At 36.7% G+C, this 19,812-nt stretch overlaps 1 protein-coding gene across 7 annotated transcripts in view; it reads left to right on the forward strand.

The window, feature by feature from the left end:
- Positions 1–19,812, forward strand: part of WWP1 (WW domain containing E3 ubiquitin protein ligase 1) — a 142,059-nt gene that overhangs the window by 50,347 nt on the left and 71,900 nt on the right. For 5 of the 7 annotated variants that reach the window (XM_043601311.1, XM_043601306.1, XM_043601312.1 and 2 more), the window contains 3 exons: positions 9,475–9,612; positions 9,704–9,770; positions 14,907–15,091. In XM_043601311.1, the coding sequence (XP_043457246.1) occupies positions 9,475–9,612; positions 9,704–9,770; positions 14,907–15,091 (390 nt within the window). The remainder of the gene's footprint in view (positions 1–9,474; positions 9,613–9,703; positions 9,771–14,906; positions 15,092–19,812) is intronic. The other 2 variants (XM_043601309.1, XM_043601310.1) reach the window with 1 other exon arrangement.

Below are 19,812 nucleotides of genomic sequence, written 5' to 3' on the forward strand. Positions count from 1 at the left end.
TAGTGAATGATCCTTTTAATGTATTGTTGAATACAGTTTGCTAAAATTTTGTTGAGGCGTTTTGCATTTGTGTTCATCAGGAATATTGGCCTGTAGTTTTCTTTTTTTGTAGTGTCTTTGGTTTTGGTATCAGAGTAATTTTGGCCTTGTTGAATGTATTTGTAAGTTTTCCCTCCTCTTCTATTTTTTGGAATAGTCTGAGGAGAACAGGTATTAACTCTTCTTTAAGTGTTTGGTAGAGTTCTCCTATGAATCCATCTGGTTCTTTGTTTTTTTGGGAATTTTTTCCCCAATTTCGTTACTAGTAATTGGTCTGTTCTGATTTTCTGTTTTTTTCCTTATTCACTTTGGAATATCATATATTTCTAGAATTTATCCATTTCTTCTAGGTTATCCAACTTGTTGGCATATAATTTTTATTTTTTATTTTTTAACGTTTATTATTGAGAGACACAGAGAGACAGAGCATGAGCATGGGAGGGGCAGGGAGAGAGGGAGACACAGAATCGGAAGCAGGCTCCAGGCTCTGAGCTGTCAGCACAGAGCCCTATGTAGGGCTCAAAGTTGTGAACCGTGAGATCATGACCTGAGCTGAAATTGGACGCTTAACCAACTAAGCCACCCAGGCACCCCTGATATGTTAATTTTTATGTGTTGTGGCATGGATCCCCTTGGGTCATCTTGTTTAGAACCCTCTGTGCTTCCTGAAACCATGATGTCTATTTCCTTCTCCAGGTTGGGGAAGTTTTCAGCTGTTATTTCTCAAATAACAGGGACAGAAAACTGTCCCTTTCTCTTTTTTCCTTCTGGAACCTATATAATGTAAATGATTGCTTGATTTTGTCCAAGAGATCCCATAGCTTATCCTCAATTTTAAAAATTTCAGTTTTCTTTTTGTTGTTCAGCGTGGGTGCTGTTACCCTTCCTTCCAGATCACTGAGTTTTTCTTCATTGTCTAATCTGTTTATTCCCTCTAGTGTATTTTTCATTTTTGTTTTTGTATTCTTCAACCCAGATTAGTTCTGTTTTATATTTTCTTTTTTGTTGTTGTTGTTTTTAATTTTTTTAAATCTTTATTTATTTTTGAGAGAGAGAGAGACAGAGTGGGAGCTGGGGAGGAACAGAGAGAGAGGGAGACACAAATCTGAAGCAGTCTCCAGACGGCTATGAGCCATCAGCATAGAGCCTGACGTGGGGCTCAAACTCACGAACTGCGAGTTCACAACCTGAGCTGAGGTCGGACTCTTAACGGACTAAGCCGCCCAGCTGCCCCAGTTCAGTTTTATATTTTCTATGTCTTTGTTGAAATTGTCACTAAGTTCATCCACTTTGCTCTCCCGTCCAGTGAGCATCTTTATGACCCTTACTTTCAGTTCTTCATCAGGTGGATTGGTTGTCTTTATTTCATTTAGTTCTTTTTCTGAGGTTTTGTCTTGTTCTTGTTTGGAGCATATTGTTCTGTCTCCTCATTGTGCTTGACTTTCTTTTTTTCTGTGAATTAGGCAAAACAGCTCCTCTCCTAAACTTGAAGGAATGATTTTGTGTATGGTCGTGCATGGCACCTCTTTTTTAGTGCACATGATCATTTCTCTTAACCCAGAGATGATAATGACTAAAAATTGGTGAATTTTGTTTGTGTGTGTATAAGAATTGGGATTGTATTCAGTTTTGCATTCTGCGTAGCTCTCTTAATGTTAATGTGTTTTTCCCTGTATCATTCAGTGGTATTCTTTGTAAGCTAATGTAGTAATTCTATATTTTATCACATATTATAATTTATTTAACCACACTTCTATCCTTGCTGTCTAGATACTTTCCAATTTTATTATATTAGACTGTATTGAACCTTCATATAAAGATTATAATTTTCCTCCCCACAAAGATTATCATATTTATCTGCCAAAATGACTTTGTAGGAAGGCTGTAATGTTCAACATTCTTTGAAAGGAAACTTTTATAAATGGTATAAATTTGAAGTTATCTCTTGTAATTTAATTGAGCAGAGTATGCTCAGAGGAAAAATAAAATTTTGTAAACATTCATACATTTCTGAAGTTGATGGATTCAGAAATGCTAGTAGCAGCATCCTGTAGATCCTAGGCAATCTATTTTTTTTTTTTTTTTTAATAAACTTAAAGGTGTATTAGTTTACCAGGGCTGCCATACCCAAATAATAAAGACTGGATGTCTTAACGACCAGAAATGTATTTTCTCTCACAATTCTGACAGCTAGAAGGCTGAAATCAAGGTGTCAACAAGGTTAGTTTCTTCTGGGGACTCCTCTCTTTTTGGCTTATAGATGACCATCTTTTTATAATCATATGGTCTTCCCTCTGTGCATGTGTCTATATCCAGGTTTTCTACTTTTACAAAGGCATCAGTCATTATTGGATGAAGAGCACCCTAGTAATATCATTTTAATTGAATTACCTTTATTTAAAGATGCTATTTCCAAATAGAGTCACTTCTGAGGTACCAGGGGTTAGGACTTAAACATTTGAATTTGGGGGCAGGGGGAAATAACTCAGCCTACAACAAAAAGTAAATTAATTTTTAAAATTAAAGCTTGTGAATCATGTTTTAAAGGTAGAAGAAACCTGTGAGTCCTGTAATCCCAATGACTCATTTATCAAATAACTTTTAAGCTAAGTGGCTTGCTCAAGAACAGAAGTAATTGCAGAGTTTTGACTAGAACACAGGTTTTCTGATCATTATTTTTTATTTTTAATTAGAATAATGGAGAGTTAATGTTCTAAAATTAAGATGGCTTTGTAGAATTTAAAAGTACACTCATAATTGATCACATTCTTGAGTGCGCTTGATTTAGCCTGTTGGCTTGGCACTTGGACATTGTCCCTCTTGAAATTTATAAGTCTAATTTCTTCCTGTTCTCAAGGCCTTGACATTTTCTTCTCATAAATTCATGTTTTTACTATCCCTTTTCCTCATATGTTTTAGTTAAGGGTGGAGGCTTCATTCATTTGAATAGGTATTTTTCCCAGTTTTTGAAGGTAATTACTTTTTCAGCCTTCATGGTGTAATATGAGTTGTTATAGCCTTAAATAAAACCCACAACTAACAACATAAAATCATCTCCTCCCCCCCCCCCCCCCCCCCAAAATCTAACTGTGGCTTACTAGGTAAATTCTTTCACTTCACATTTATATCCCAGTGAGCCTTCCAGTTCTTACCTTTATTTTTTTCTTGTTGTAAGCTAGTTGGATGGTGTCCAGAGTTTTTGCTCATGTGATCCTCTGAAATATTGTTTCAGCGCTTTTGTGGATTTAAGCCTCATTTGCCCTCCAACCTTTAGTTATGTGTTCAGATCACCAGAATGCCATTCTGAATTTTGGAAATTATTTCGTTGGCTCTGCAGAGATATGTGGTATATTACCAGCCGTGGATACTGATATCTGAGATGTATTTCTTTCTATCAATTCCACTATTTCTTAAATCGCAAAGGAAAAATCCCTCTATTATCAAAGATAAACAAGCCTAATACTAGTTAAAGTGGTAAGGACAGATTTTAATCAGTAAGATGCTATTGCAGTAAGGAAGAAGGTTCAGTTTAATCTGAACTCCTTTTTGTACAGAAGTAACTGGGCATTTCAAATGGAGAATGAGGGAGTAGAGAGGTGGGTGGAAGCTAAGTAGAGTCAGAGAAGTGAAAAATTATGAAGTGTTGATTGGTGTAAATGTGATTAGGCCAGTTTTCTCTACTAGTTAGAATTCTGTTCTCCCACTTGGACTGTGAGTCCTAGGCCCTGTCCTTCCTGATGATTACATTTCATAAGAGTGGCTTTCAGGTCTTTAACAAAGACACTCCTGAGTTATAGGAGATGACAGATACAGTTGACCTTTGAACAACATAGATTTGGATGCTGTTTTCTCTTCCTTATGATTTTCTTAGTAATATTTTTCTTTCTTCCTAGCTTACTTTACAGTAAGAATACAGTATATATTACATATATCATTTTAAATATGTGTTAGCTGTTTCTGTTATCAGTAAGGCTTCTGGTTATCAGTAGGCTATTAATAGTTAAATTTGGGAAGAGTCAAAAATTCTAGATGGATTTTCAACCGCACTGGGAGTCAGCACCCTTAAACCCTGCTTTGTTCAAAGGTCAACCCTACATCTCAAAGAGACAGAGGAAGGATTTACCATTGTAAATTGTCTACAGGTGTACTGGAACAAACAGTAAATTCTTTAAGCAGCCCTGAGCTTTCTCAGGCAGACACTTTAAGTGGGGCATGGTCATTCCTGAGTTGTTAGAACCAACATAGTGTGTATTCAAGTTTTTTTAATTTGCAGGAGAGGTGGTGGGTGAGATCATTTGTGCTGTTTGGAGTTTTTATAGGCCAGAGTTGAGCCCTACTTGAGAAGATGGCTCAGAGGAACTTGACTAGAGTTGGTTTAAGGAAAGAATCTTTGTGCACCATGGGTGAAAAGTATATACATCAGAGTGTATATAGACTCTTTGTATAGAGTCTTTGTTTTGTATTTCAATTTTGAGACTGACAGAGCTACTTTAAACACCCAAAAGAGGAGTGAGATGGCTGCTACTCAAACACTGGGGACCACACTGAGTTTTTTTATGGTATTAATAGAACTAAGAACTTCGCTTTTGTTGAGGAAAGCATTTAGAAATCCAGTAAGTTCACTTTAAATTGAATTATGTCACAAATGTTTTACAATAATCAAATAATTTGAAAATTATTTCCTTATATAAAATGGTAGGGAAACACATAGAGAAATATGCCATTTATGATAGAGGACAGAGCATAAAAGTCAAATATAATATTAGTTAAAAATTTGCTTTAGTCTTATATACTTAGCTAATACTAATTTGTTTAGTTTACTAAGTCTCAGGTTCTCTTCTGTAAAACTCCCTTAGTATCAGTGCAGACTAAGATATATTAAAACAAGGTTTTGAACAAATAGTATTCTCATACCTAGTGATATAACCATATTTATATTCTTTTAGAAAGATTTTTATGATTGAAAATACTAGGTGAGAGGGAATGAGCAGTTTGAAGCCTCCAGCTATGCATAGCTGTCTCACTTGCCTTCCTGAAATATTATGCTAATTTGTACACACAACAAAGTATATGAGAGTGCCCATTTGGAAATATTTGCCATACTAATAGATTTAAAAAATGAATGTTACTCTTTTCAAAGCTTTCTTTAATAATTGAAAAACTCACATATTTATTGATCATCCATATTTTATCATTTGTGTCTGATTATCTTATAATCTGTACATTTTTTATTGGTTGTTCCTTGTTTTCTCACTGATTTATCAGAGCTCTTTTTTCTGCTAATAATTTGCCACTTTTTTATTCTTGGTTTTGACTTACAGACATTTAATATTTTTTCTGTCATTAAAGTTTTTCCAACTTCCATTTTTTTGTGTGTTCAGAATATTTTCTATACTCTATTATTTCCATTATTTTCTTCTTATACTTTCATTATGTAATTTTTTATTTCTTTTGTAAATTTTGAAATTAATTTTGTTACACCATAGGAGATGGGAACTTTGTGAGTTATTGCACATTGACTCATAGTGTGATATAATGGAAAGACTTGGGATTTAGAACACCTGGTTATTCTTGGGACTGTTGCAACTTGTAACCTAATACACTCATTTTGTTTCTAAAATTCTGTTGTAAACATACATAGCTGTATGTTGGCCATCCTCCAGAATGGTCCCAAGCATTCTTACCTTCTGGTGTTTGCACCTTGTGTGGTCCTTCCCACATTGAATCAGAGATGGTCTGTGACAGAATATGGTAGAAATAATGGTACAGGACATCAAAGACTTGGTCATAAAAGACATTTCAGCTTTTGCTCTTGTCTCTTGGATTATATACTCACAAGTCACTAAGGTGAAGACTGAAGAAGCCCTATAAAAAACGTAAATGGAGAGGAACTGAGGCCTCTTCTCAGCTCTCGGCACCAGCTTGTTAGCTATGCATATGAGTCATTATTTAAGGGGATTTTCTAGCGCCTCCCAAATTTCTATCCCATAGGAACTGAGCAGTAATAAACGGTTATCGTTATTTTAAGTGACTAAACTTTAGGATAATTTGTGGCTTTTTTTAATCTTTATTTTTTAGAGAGAAAGAGAGAGAGTATGCATGCTGCGAGGGGCAGAGACAGGGAGATAAAATCCTAAGCGGGCTCCAGGCTCTGAGATGTCAGCAGAGAGCCCAAAGTGGGGTTCGAACCCATGAACTGTGAGATCATGACCTGAGCCAAAGTTGGACGCTTAACCAACTGAGCCACCCAGGCACTTCAGGATAATTTGTTTCTTAGCAATAGATAATACAGTGTGCAAGCAATTTTTTTAATGTTTTATTTATTTTCTTGAGAGAGAGAGACAGAGTACGAGTGGTAGAGGGGCAGAGAGAGATGGAGACACAGAATCTGAGGCAGGTTCCAGGCTCTGAGCTGTCAGCACAGAGCCTGACACAGGGCTTGAACTCAAGAACCACGAAATCATGACCTGAGCCGAAATCAGACACTTAACTGAGCCACCCAGGTGCCCGGCAATTTTTAAAATGGCTTCAATTTGACTCTTGAGTTAAATCTAAATATGTGAAACACCTTAAAAAACAAGATTTTTGAAGATCTTTATTTTCTGTAGAGATAGAGTGTACTTTTTCAACAAACCTATGATGGATAAATTATATAGTCATATTATCTAGCTTCTCAGAGACTCCAATTGTTCTGTTGCCCTATTAAAACTAAGAAAGAATGTCTAGGATGGAAGAAAAATCAGATTCTGCCTTCTAAGTTTCCTGAGGACAGTCCTATCATAATAATTTAAACATTTATTAAGTACCTACCTTTTTTCAGATACTGAGGATACATGACTAAATTAGATGTACACAATTTCGGCTCTTTTGGAGACTGCAGTTTTAGGTTGGGGAGGTCAGTCCCACCCCTCACCCGCACCCCCCAAAAAATCCTGGTGATAAGTCTGTTAAAAGAAATAAGTGGAATAAGTAGGTAGGTTTACTTTAGGCTGGTCAAGGTTTATCCTGCTTTCTCAGTATAATATCTGTCACACATTAGGCATTTACATGTTGAATAAATGAATATGTCTGAGTTGGTTTGTTTATATGTTAACATAATACTCTCATTCCCCCTGCCAACATACATATATGTACATGTAGATGGAAATATTATTATTCCCAGTTTTATGACTCAGATGTTATATCCCAATTTTCCATGTTCAGAATTGTGAAAGACTAGATGCTATAAACAGCTTTCTGCTGCATAGTTATGTCCCTGATAGAACAAATTTTTGTGGCATTAATGATCTTTGCAAAGAGGCAAAGTGATCTTCAAGGCCTCCCTTCTTCCAAATAAAGAAAGAAAAAGCAAAATCTTACAAATTGGAGTTAGATGATGCTGATAGCAGTTTTCAAGGTACTAAGCTTTTGGCTCACAGCAAGATAGGGGAGCTGTGGTTGGATTCCTGTAGTCTAGACTCTTTGGGGTGCCCTCAAATCACTACCAGCATTAGAAACAGACCTGACTGTACTAACGCCCAAAGACTACCCTTGGTCTAGTATCAGAGAATGAACTCACCATCAAAGATTATAAATTATAAGAAGCCATCATAAGCAGAGGTTGATAAATGTGTTCTGTAAATGGCCAGATAGTAAATATTCAAGCTTTGCAGTCTCTATTGTGTACCTATTCAGTTCTTCCATTGTAGTGGGAAAGCAGCTATAGAAGATCTATAAATGAATGAGCATGACCGTTGAAATAAAACAATTTACAAAAACAGGTAACAGGCCAGATTTGGCCTGCAACCAGTTTGCTAACCCCTGCAATGGAAGGTGGAGTAGAGGAGGTATTTTAAGAGATAATGGCTGTTTGAATACTGATGAAAAATAAATTCTTAGGTCCATAATCTCCCTAGTAAGATGATAAAGAGAAAGTCATGTTTTCATCAAGTGAAATGCATGACACCAAAGTCAAAAAAAGCAGCTGTAGAGAAAAACAGATCATTTGAATGGAAATTATGAATTGGAATTATAGAATTAACAGTAATAGAAGATAGTAGAAAAATATCTTCAAAGAGTTGAGAGATTATCATCCATATAAAATAGTATGCTCAACAAATCTTTTGAAGATGAGAATCCAGGCATTTACAGATTAAAAAATGAGAGCATTTACCATCAAGAGACCTACATTAAAGGGATTTTGAGAGGTTATTTTTAAGAATCTACTCAAGCTAATGTTAGGAACAAGAGCTAAATCTCCACATTGCATAGTTTCAATGGAGAGTAATGACAAAAATGAAATAGAATCGTAGTCAGTATAGTTTTCTTCAGCTACAGATTGTTAGAATCTAGGTAAAGCTGAAATTCATGCTTTTGTAGGTTTTCCCCCCATACTGTTGTTTTCCTCCTAGTCTCTAATTGTTTTAATTAATATTTTTGTGATGTGGGGTGAGGTTTGTAGTGGTATAATTCTATAAGATCTTTTATTATATAGTTCTTAAATTTTTTGCAAAGAATTTCTGTTGTGATTATAGTGGTCTCAGATATTTTTTTTTGTCTTTTCTGTACTTGGATAATTGGTTATGCTTATGCTGGACATTTGATAAATGGGGAAAAAACACCCAAATTCATTAAATGTAGAAAAGACCAAAATCAAGGATATGATCTAAGAAGAAATATGTTCCATGGTTTCAAAAGCTGCAGAAAGCCAGTGACAATCAGACTGAAGAATTTGGATAGTAAAGGGATCACTAAAAACTTAATATACTTCTCTGGGATAGCTGTTGAAGCAAAATGACCTCAAGCTTAAATAAGAACTAGATATCCTAATAACAGGAAGGAAATATTTGGTCTCCTATGAAAAAGAAAAAACTATTGTCATAGTACTTACTATTTATTGAGTACTCAACATGTGTCAAGCGTAGTGCTAAGAACTTTCTGTGTGATTTTTGCATTTGGGCCTTATGATAATCCCTTCTAATTTGATGCCTTCATTATCTCCGTTTTGTAATGACAGGAACTGAGGCTGTATATAGTTTGACTACTTAAAGTACAGCAGTAAGTTCCAGAGCTGGAATTAGTAACCAGACCACCTGACTCCCATGCAGAAATTATGCCTTAACCACAAACGTTGTGGGCTGAAGAGCAAGTTTAGGTAGTTGTTGTGATTATTATCTGTGTTTATTTATATGTTCTCTGTGCTTTTTACTGTGCAAAGGAGCAATTAAAGATGATATTGAAAGCATGTGGTGAGAGGCAAAGAGTTTTTCAACTTGGTGTGATAGGGATTGAGTCTGGTGTAGTATAGAAAGATCTACTGATATAAGTGCAAACAGTTCTTTCCACTTGTAGCTGTGAAGTACTGAGCTAGAGTAATTCTTGATAGGTAGTTTTGATTTCTAGCACATAATTTTGTATGTGGCAAAAGCTTTTAAATTAGAATTTTTTTTTTCCTAGTGGAAAGAGTGAAAGAACAATTAAAACTTTCTTTGGAAAATAAGAACGGCATAGTGCAAACTGGTGAATTAACAGTTGTGCTGGATGGATTGGCGATTGAGCAAGAAAATCTAACAAACTGCAACTCATCTCCAACCAGTAAGCCAACTTTATGTGTTTTTAAAGTTTGAAGTGGGAAAAAAACCTGAAAGAAGTATATAAAAACCTGCTTTATTTCTTTCTTGTTTAGTAGAAATACAGCAAAATGGTGATGCCTTACATGAAAATGGAGACCCTTCAACAAGACCAACCTCCAGGTAGAATATTTTATTTTAGTATTTGTGGCAAGGTAATGTAACGTTTCCCATATATGAAGTTTTACATTTTAACCTTAAGAGTTTGCCATAGAATTTAAAAGCTTGTATCTGTACATATCATTTGTTTAAATTCTTTTAAAAGTAGTTTTTAAAGAGATAAACTACATTGAGATATAATACACATACCAAAAGGGTTACCTTCTATATATTTCAGTAGATTTGGGTATAACAGTCACGACTATCTAATTTCAGAAATTCTCATCACTCTCAAAAAGGGACTGGGGGCACCTCGGTGTCTCAGTCAGTTAAGTGTCCCAACTCTTGATTTTAGCTCAGGTCATGATCTCACGGTTGGTGGGATAGAGACTGCCTTGGGTTCTGCACTGACAGCTCAGGGCCTGCTTGGGATTCTCTTGTCTTCTCTCTCTGCCCCTCCCCTGCTTGTGTGCACGTACTTGCTCTCTCTCGCTCTCTTTCAGAATGAATAAACATTTAAAAAAGTGGGGGGGGGGGGAAACCTGGGTGGCTCAGTCCGTTAAGGGTTAGACTCTTGGTTTCAGCTAAGGTCATGATCTCATGCTTGGTAGGTTCAAGCTCCACATCAGGCTCTGTGCTGAGCCTGCTTGGGATTCCTCCTCCTCCTCCTCCTCCTCCTCCTTCCTCTCTGTCTCTCTCTCTCTCTCTCTCTCTGCCTCTCCCATGCATGTGTGCATTCTCTGTCTGTCTCTCTCTCTCTCTCTCTCTCTCTCTCTCTCTCTCTCTGTCTCTCTCAAAAATAAATAAACATTAAAAGAGAGAGAGAGAGACTCTGTAGCCATGAGCAGTCTCTCCCCATTCCTTTCTCCCAGCTCCTGGCAGCCCTAACCTACTTTTTGTCCAGTGGCTTGGCCTGTTCTGGCCTTTTCTTAGAAATGGACATATATGTCACTTTCTCTTACTGGCTGTTTTTACTTAGTATGAGATTCATTCATGTTGTAGCGTGTGTCATTAATTCATTCTTTTCTTTGTCACCTTCTATTACTGGCTGTTTTTACCTAGCATGAGATTCATTCGTGTTGTAGCATGTGTCAGTACATCATTCTTTTTTATTGGAAATGGCTTCTTAAAATCTGTATTTAGGCATATTATATCAGTAAATAGGTGCAGATAATGTGGGAAAATTGGCATCTTTTTGCTATCTGAATTGGCAGCTTCCAGTAGATCACTAGAAGGTACATGCTCCACAGATTCTAGTCTTTCCTCAGAAATCATCCTGCCATCTCAGAAATTCCCTTTGCTTACAGTTTGATGACCATAAAAGCTTTCTCTTTGGAATAGTTTAAATTAGAATAAAAACATATAATAGACTGGTTATAATGAATCCTTCAAAATATAAAAATACATTGCCATAAAAGTGACTTGTTAATGTCTGAAAAATATGCTGGTATATGACAAAGTGTGACTTCTATTAATATATAAAATTACTAACATCATTACTCCTAAATTGTTATTAAATGATTCTCATAGAGCACAGATAAGTATATTTTCTGAATATGTATTTGGCTTAAATAAATCTATTTAGTTTCCATAGGAAAAAACTAAGAGCTAAAAGGGTACAACACTAGGTATATTAAAATATTTTGTCTGTGTGTATCTAAAATATGTATCTGTTTTTATAATCTTTGTAATACAATCTTAGATGGGTAAAGAAGATTGAGTCATGACCAATCTGAAAACTAATTTATTGCATAGTAAGACATTTTGAATGAAAGATTAGATCTATAGCACCAGGAGAACTTCACATGAATTCTTCTACTTAGACTCTTGGATCACTGATTTCTTCCTGAGTGGCTGGGGAGGGCTGTGCAATCAGAAGAATCACTTGGGGACTTCCTTTCCTTGTCCAAACTTCCTGAAGACATCTCATTCCAAATACACAGGTAACAAAGGAAAGGAGAGTTTCATTCATTCCTTCATCATCAGATACTTATTGAGTGCCTGTTTGGTGCTCGACACTAGTCCAAGCACTAAGAATACTGGCCCTGTTCCTGTGAAATTTCATTCTGGTGGGATAAAGGTAAAGAGTAAATAAGTGAAGAAATGAATTAGCTAATTGGAAATAGTATTAAGAACTGTGAAGTCATTGAAATAGGACAAGGTGACAGGAATGAAAGGGAGTCTGTTTTAAAGAGAGATGTTGGGGGAATTATCTTTGAAAAAGTGTCATTTGAGCTACAATTAAAAAGCCAAAAATGTACTATCCATGCAGAGTTCTGACAGGAGAGCATTATTCTAGGCAGAGGACATAGCAAGTGCAAAGACCGTGAGTTTATTTTTAGTTAATTCATGCTCTACAAATTCTTCCAACTCGAGAATATAATATTTATCCTTTTTTTTTTTTTTTGGATAATCCTATAGTCATTATAATATTACTGCTTGCGTATGATAATTTGTAATAAACAGGAAGGCTTTACAGCATGTTTTCATGTTCAGTAAAATTGATATATGGTATATATATCAAGGTAAGAAAGGAGGAACTTGGAGACAAAGATAGCTAGACACAATCTGATTGATATATTTTTAAAAACAGTAAGGCTGCTTTGTGGAGAGTAGATACACCATGGACTGTGTATTTGGAAAAAACTCTCCTGTTTATTTACATGATATCACCCAACTTCCTATCCATTGCCAATAAGGTTTAAAATATTTGATTTTGTAGTTGTAGATTTATTTATTTATTTGCAGTTCATGTATTTGCTATAAATTCTTCTAACTGCGATATAATATTTAGCTTTTCTGATTATCATGTGCTCATTATTTTAGTACCTAGTACACTGTAATTTGTAATCAATATTTGAAGACCTTTTCAGCTTATTTTCCAGTGTTTAATAAAATTACAATAGGTTGGCAATCCCTATCAAAATAACACCAGCATTCTTCACAGAGCTGTAACAAATAATCCTAAAATTTGTTTGGAAGCAGAAAAGACCCCGAATAGCGAAAGCAGTCTTGAAAGAGAAAACCAAAGCTGGAGGCATCACAATCCCGGACTTCAAGATGTATTACAAAGCTGTTATCATCAAGACAGTATGGTACTGGCACAAGAACAGACACTCAGATCAGTGGAACAGAATAGAGAACCCAGAAATGGACCCACAGACCTATGGCCAGCTAATCTTTGGCAAAGCAGCAAAGAATATCCAATGGAATAAAGACAGTCTCTTCAGCAAGTTGTGCTGGGAAAACTGGACAGCAACATGCAGAGAAATGAACCTGAACCACTTTCTTACACCATACACAAAAATAAACTCAGAATGGATGAAAGACCTAAACGTAAGACAGGAAGCCATCAAAATCCTCGAGGAGAAAGCAGGCAAAAACCTCTTTGACCTAGGCCGTAGCAACTTCTTACTCAACACATCTCCGGAGGCAAGGGAAACAAAAGCAAAAATGAACTACTGAGACCTCATCAAAATAAAAAGCTTCTGCACGGCAAAGGAAACAAATAGCAAAACTAAAAGGTAACCGACGGAATGGGAGAAGATGTTTGCAAACAACATACAAGATAAAGGGTTAGTAACCAAAATCTATAAAGAACTTACCAAACTCAACACCCAAAAAACAAATAATCCAGTGAAGAGATGGGCAAAAGACATGAATAGACACTTTTCCAAAGAAGACATCCAGATGGCCAACTGACACATGAAAAAATGCTCAATGTCACTCATCATCAGGGAAATATAAATAAAAACTGCCATGAGATACCACCTCACACCTGTCAGAATGGCTAACATTAACAACTCAGGCAACAACCGATGTTGGAAAGGATGTGGAGGAAGAGGATCTCTTTTGCACTGCTGGTGGGAACGCAAACTGGTGCAGCCATTCTGGAAAACAGGATGGAGGTTCCTCAACAAATTAAAAATAGAACTACCCTGTGACCCAGCAATTGCACTACTAGGTATTTATCCAAGGGATACAGGTGTGCTGTTTTGAAGGGGCACACGTACCCCAATGTTTATAGCAGCACTATCAACGATGGCCAAAGTATGGAAAGAGCCCATATGTCCATTGACAGACAAATGGATAAAGAAGATGTGGTCTATATATATACAATGCAGTATTACCCAGCAATCAAAAAGAATGAAACCTTGCCATTTGCAACTACGTGAATGGAACCTAGAGGGTATTATGCTAAGCAAAATTAATCAGTCAGAGAAAAACAAATATCTTTTGACTTCACTCACATGAGGACTTTAAGATACAAAACGGATGACCATAAGGAAAGGGAAGCAAAGATAATATAAAAACAGGGAGGAGGACAAAACATGAGACTCTTAAATTTACAGAACAAACAGGGTTACTGGAGGGGTTGTGGGTGGGGGGGTGGGCTAAATGGGTAAGGGGCATTAAGGAATCTCCTGAAATCGTTGTTGCACTATATACTAACTAACTTGGAAGTAAGTTAAAAAATAAATAAATTATTTAAAAAATTATAATGGTTGGAATTGATTTTTAAAAGTTCCTTGAGCTTTTTGAAAATGCTTTTTAGAAATGCTTTTTAAAGAGCACTTTAAAGATTATTCTTAGATTAAATATTTAAATACATACACACACACACACACACACACACACATTTTGTTGTTGTTGTTACATTTATTTATTTTTGAGAGAGAAGCAGAGATAAAGGGGGACAGAGAATGAGAGGGGGAGGGTCAGAGAAAGAGAGAGAGATCAGAATTCAAAGCAGGCGCCAGGCACAGAGCCTGACACAGGGCTCAAGCTCATGAACCATGAGATCATGACCTGAGCCAAAGTTGGACGCTTAACTGACTGAGCCACCCAGAAGCCCCTTAGACTTAAATATTTAAAATGTACAACTTGATCATTACTTTGAGGGACTGAAATTATTTTGATTTAATATATTTATACATCTGAGTATATATATAGTTATCTGCTAGTGTGGATACACTTAGAACTGAAAGTAATTTAAACTTTAATGCAGTAAAAGCATGCTATATCTTGTGTTCATTACTCTTTCTACCTATCACTTTGAGTACTAAGAATTTGGTAAATCTTTCTTATGACAATTCTGATGGAAAGTCACTTAATTGCACTTATTGAAGTAAAGCATCTTTTTTTTTTCTTTTTTTTAAGGTTGGTTGTTGAAGGTACCAGTGGAATAGATAATCATACACCTACAAGCACTCTAGTTCAAAACTCATGCTGTTCATATGTAGTTAATGGAGACAACACACCTTCATCTCCGTCTCAGGTTGCTGCCAGACCCAAAAATACACCAGCTCCAAAACCACTCACATCTGAGCCTGCCAATGACACTGGTAAGTATGGTGATTTATGACTCATTGTTTAAATGGAAACTAAATTAAACTTTATCTATGCCTACACTTCTCTTACTGTACTATCTTTCTTAATCTTCAGTTATGCGATAGGACTCTAAAGATCTAAATAACTGAAATCTTTCCTAATGTTTTGAATTTTTCTAGATTATTTAGGAGGATATTCCAAATATATATTTAGTTTAGAAATAACAATACATTTCATTGGGGCATCTGGGCAACTCAGTTAGTTAAGCATCTGAATTTGGCTCAGGTCATGATCTCGCGGTCCATGAGTTTGAGCCCCACATCAGGCTCTGTGATGACAGCTCGGAACCTGGAGCCTATTTCAGATTCTGTGTCTCCCTCTCTCTATGTCCCTGTCCCCACTCATGGTCTCTCTCTCTCTCTCTCTCTCTCTCTCTCTCTCTCAAAAATAAATAAACATTAAAAAAATTAAAAAAAAATAACAATACATTTCACTAAGCGTGTACTTATAGATTCTTAGGCTTTATGCCACATGCAAAAAAAGTTCATTATATAATATTTCTAAAAGAACTTTTGTGAGTTTATTAATTTGTTAGTAATAAGTGGTTTCTCTTGGGGGTGGAGAGAGGAAGGGAGTGGGGGGGAGAGACAGAGGGAGAGAGGGAGGGAGGGAGAGAGGGAGAGAGAGAGACAGAATGAGAAAGAGAGAATGAATCCCAAGCAGGCTCCACACTATGAGTGCAGAGCCTGATGCAGGGCTCAAGCTCATGAACCATGAGATCATGACCTGAGCCAAAATCAAGAATCAGACACCTAACTGACTGAGCAACCCAGGTGCCCCAATAAATGGTTTCTTTAACCTGTCTTCAGTACACAAATAATTTATTTCTTTGTATTACAAGTTGTTAGAAAAATGTAGTTTGAGCTGATAGAGCTCTTAGAAAGTTCTATATTTTTCAGGAGTATTATTCCATTACAGAAGGAATGCCTATGGAAGATTTTTTTCTATAATCCTGTATTCCAATGGACTCAGCTGTAAAAATTCATAAGTCATTTTCTTGTTTCATCTTTATATATTCTTTTAGATGAATCTCTTCAAACTCAAACATCTTAAGGTTGATTATGTTTGGGAGCTAGAGTTTTAATACTGGTCTTTTATTTCCAGAGTCTATATTTTTTCCTGTGTTTTGTGTATCTATGGGAAAGTATTCAAAAGTAGAAAAAAGTAAAGAATCAATTCAGGAATTGAATGAAAATACATGGGATTATAGATAAGACAACTGTATATTTATACCCAGGATTGGAGGGACACTTACTCTGCTCTATCTTGAGAGTTTTTGTAAACATGGGAATTGACCTCTAAATGTTTTTTGTTTTTTTTAAATTTTTGTCTATTTTTGAAAGAGAGAGAGTGTGAGCACTGGAGGGGCAGAGAGAGAACTTGAAGTAGGCTCCAGGCTCCGAGCTGTCAGCACAATACCCGATGCAGGGTCCAAACTCACAAACTATGAGATAGGACCTGTGCTGAAGTCAGACGCTTGCTGATTGAGCCACCCAGGTGCCCCTCTGAATTATTTTGTTTAATATAATTTCTTGTCAAATTGGTTTCCATACAACACCCAGTGCTCATCCCAACAAGTGCCCTCCTCCTTGCCATCACCCACTTTCCCCTCTCCCCTACCCCCCATCTATCCTTAGTTTGTTCTCCGTCCTTAAGAGTCTCTTATGGTTTGCCTCCCTCCTCTCTGTTACTTTTTCTCCCCCCCCCCTTCCTCTCCCCCATGGTCTTCTGTTAAGTTTCTCAAGATCCACATATGAGTGAAAACATATAGTATCTGTCTTTCTCTGACTGACCTATTTCACTTAGCATAAATCCTCCAATTCCATCCGTGTTGCTGCAAATGGCCAGATTTCATTCTGTCTCATTGCCAAGTAGTATTCCATTGTATATATAAACCACATCTTCTTTATCCATTCATCAGTTGATGGACATTTAGGCTCTTTCCGTCATTTGGCTATTGTTGAGAGTGCTGCTATAAACATTGGGGTACAAGTGCCCCTATGCATCAGCACTCCTGTATCCCTTGGGTAAATTCCTAGCAGTGTTATTGCTGGGTCTTAGGGTAGATCTATTTTTAATTTTTTGAGGAACCTCCACAGTTTTCCAGAGTGGCTGCACCAGTTTGCATTCCCACCAGCAGTGCAAAAGGGTTCCCGTTTCTCCACATCCTTGCCAGCATCTGTAGTCTCCTGATTTGTTCATTTTAGCCACTCTGACTGGCATGAGGTGATATCTGAGTGTGGTTTTGATTTGTATTTCCCTAATGAGGAGTGACGTTGAGCATCTTTTCATGTGCCTGTTGGCCATCTGGATGTCTTCTTTCGAGAAGTGTCTATTCATGTCTTCTGCCCATTTCTTCACTGGATTATTTGTTTTTCTTTTTTTTTTTTTAATTTTTTTTTTCAACGTTTGTTTATTTTTGGGACAGAGAGAGACAGAGCATGAACAGGGGAGGGGCAGAGAGAGAGGGAGACACAGAATCGGAAACAGGCTCCAGGCTCTGAGCCATCAGCCCAGAGCCTGACGCGGGGCTCGAACTCACGGACCGCGAGATCGTGACCTGGCTGAAGTCGGACGCTTAACCGACTGCGCCACCCAGGCGCCCCTGGATTATTTGTTTTTCGGGTGTGGAGTTTGGTGAGTTCTTTATAGATTTTGGATACTAGCCCTTTGTCCGATATGTCATTTGCAAATATCTTTTCCCATTCCGTTGGTTGCCTTTTAGTTTTGTTGGTTGTTTCCTTTGCAGTGCAGAAGCTTTTTATCTTGAGGAGGTCCCAGTACTTCATTTTTGCTTTTAATTCTCTTGCCTTTGGAGATGTGTCAAGTAAGAAATTGCTGCGGCTGAGATTAAAGAGGTTTTTTTTCTGCTTTCTCCTCTAGGGTTTTGATGATTTCCTATCTCACATTCAGGTCTTTCATCCATTTTGAGTTTATTTTTGTGTATGGTGTAAGAAAGTGGTCTAGTTTCATTCTTCTGCATGTTGCTGTCCAGTTCTCCCAGCACCATTTGTTAAAGAGATTGTCTTTTTTCCACTGGATACTCTTTCCTGCTTTGTCAAAGGTTAGTTGGCCATACATTTGTGGGTCCAATTCTGCGGTCTCTATTCTATTTCATTGGTCTATGTGTCTGTTTCTGTGCTAGTACCATATTGTCCTGATGATTACAGCTTTGTAGTAGAGGCTAAAGTCTGGGATTGTCATGCCTCCCACTTTGGTTTTCTTCTTCAATATTACTTTGGCTATTCGGGGTCTTTTATGGTTCCATACAAATTTTAGGATTATTTGTTCTAGCTTTGAGAAGAATGCTGGTGCAATTTTGATTGGGATTGTGTTGAATGTGTAGATTGCTTTGGGTAGTGTTGACATTTTAACAATATTCTTCCAATCCATGAGCATGGAATGTTTTTCCATTTCTTTGTATCTTCTTCAGTTTCCTTCATAAGCTTTCTATAGTTTTCAGCATACAGATCTTTTACATGTTTGGTTAGGTTTATTCCTAGGTATTTTATGGTTCTGTTGAAATTGAGAATGGGATCAGTTTCTTTATTTGTCTTTCTGTTGCTTCATTATTGGTGTATAAAAATGCAACCGATTTTTGTACATTAATTTTGTACCCTTCAACTTGCTGAATTCATGTATCTGTTCTATCAGACTTTTGGTGGAATCTGTCAGGTTTTCCATGTAGGGTATCATGTCATCTGCAAAAAGTGAAAGTTTGACTTCATCTTTGCCAGTTTTGATGCCTTTTATTTCATTTTGTTGTCTGATTGCTGACACTAGGACTTCCAATACTATGTTAAACAACAGTGGTGAGAGTGGACATCCCTGTCGTGTTCTTGATCTCAGGGGGAAAGCTCTCAGTTTTTCCCCATGATATTAGCTGTGGGCTTTTCCTAAATGGCTTCTATGATGTTTAAGCATGCTCTTTCTATCCTGACTTTCTTGAGGGTTTTCATTAAGAAAGGGTGCTGCATTTTGTCAAATGCTTTTTCTGCATCTATTGACAGGACCAGACCATATGGTTCTTATTGTTTATTTTATTAACGTGATGTATCACATTGATTTGCGAATATTGAACCAGCCCTACAGTCCAGAATGAATCCCACTTGATCATGGTGAATAATACTTTTTATATGCTGTTGAATTCGATTCGCTAGTATCTTGTTGAGATTTTTTTGCATCCATATTCATCAGGGATATTGGCCTGTAGTTCTCTTTTTTTGCTAAGTCTCTGTCTGATTTCAGAATCAAACTAATGCTGGCTCCATAGAATGAGTCTGGAAGTTTTCCTTCCTTTGTATTTTTTTTGGAACAGCTTGAGAAGGATAGGTATTAACTCTGCTTTAAATGTCTGGTAGAATTCCCCAGGGAAGCCATGTGGTCCAGGACTCTTATTTGTTGGGAGATTTTTGATAACTGATTCAATTTCTTCTCTAGTTAGGGTCTGTTAGTTTTGGTAGTGTGTGGGTGGTAGGAATTTGTCCATTTCTTCCATGTTGTCCAGTGTGTTGGCATATAATTTTTCACAATATTACCTGATAATTGCTTGTATTTATGAGGGATTGGTTGTAATAATTCCATTTTCATTTGTGATTTTATCTATTTGGGTCCTCTCTCTTTTCATTTGAGAAGCATTGCTAGACGTTTATCAATTTTGTTTATTTTTTCAAAA

This window comes from Prionailurus bengalensis, chromosome F2 (genome assembly GCF_016509475.1).
Source record: "Prionailurus bengalensis isolate Pbe53 chromosome F2, Fcat_Pben_1.1_paternal_pri, whole genome shotgun sequence".
Taxonomy (NCBI): Eukaryota; Metazoa; Chordata; class Mammalia; order Carnivora; family Felidae; genus Prionailurus; species Prionailurus bengalensis.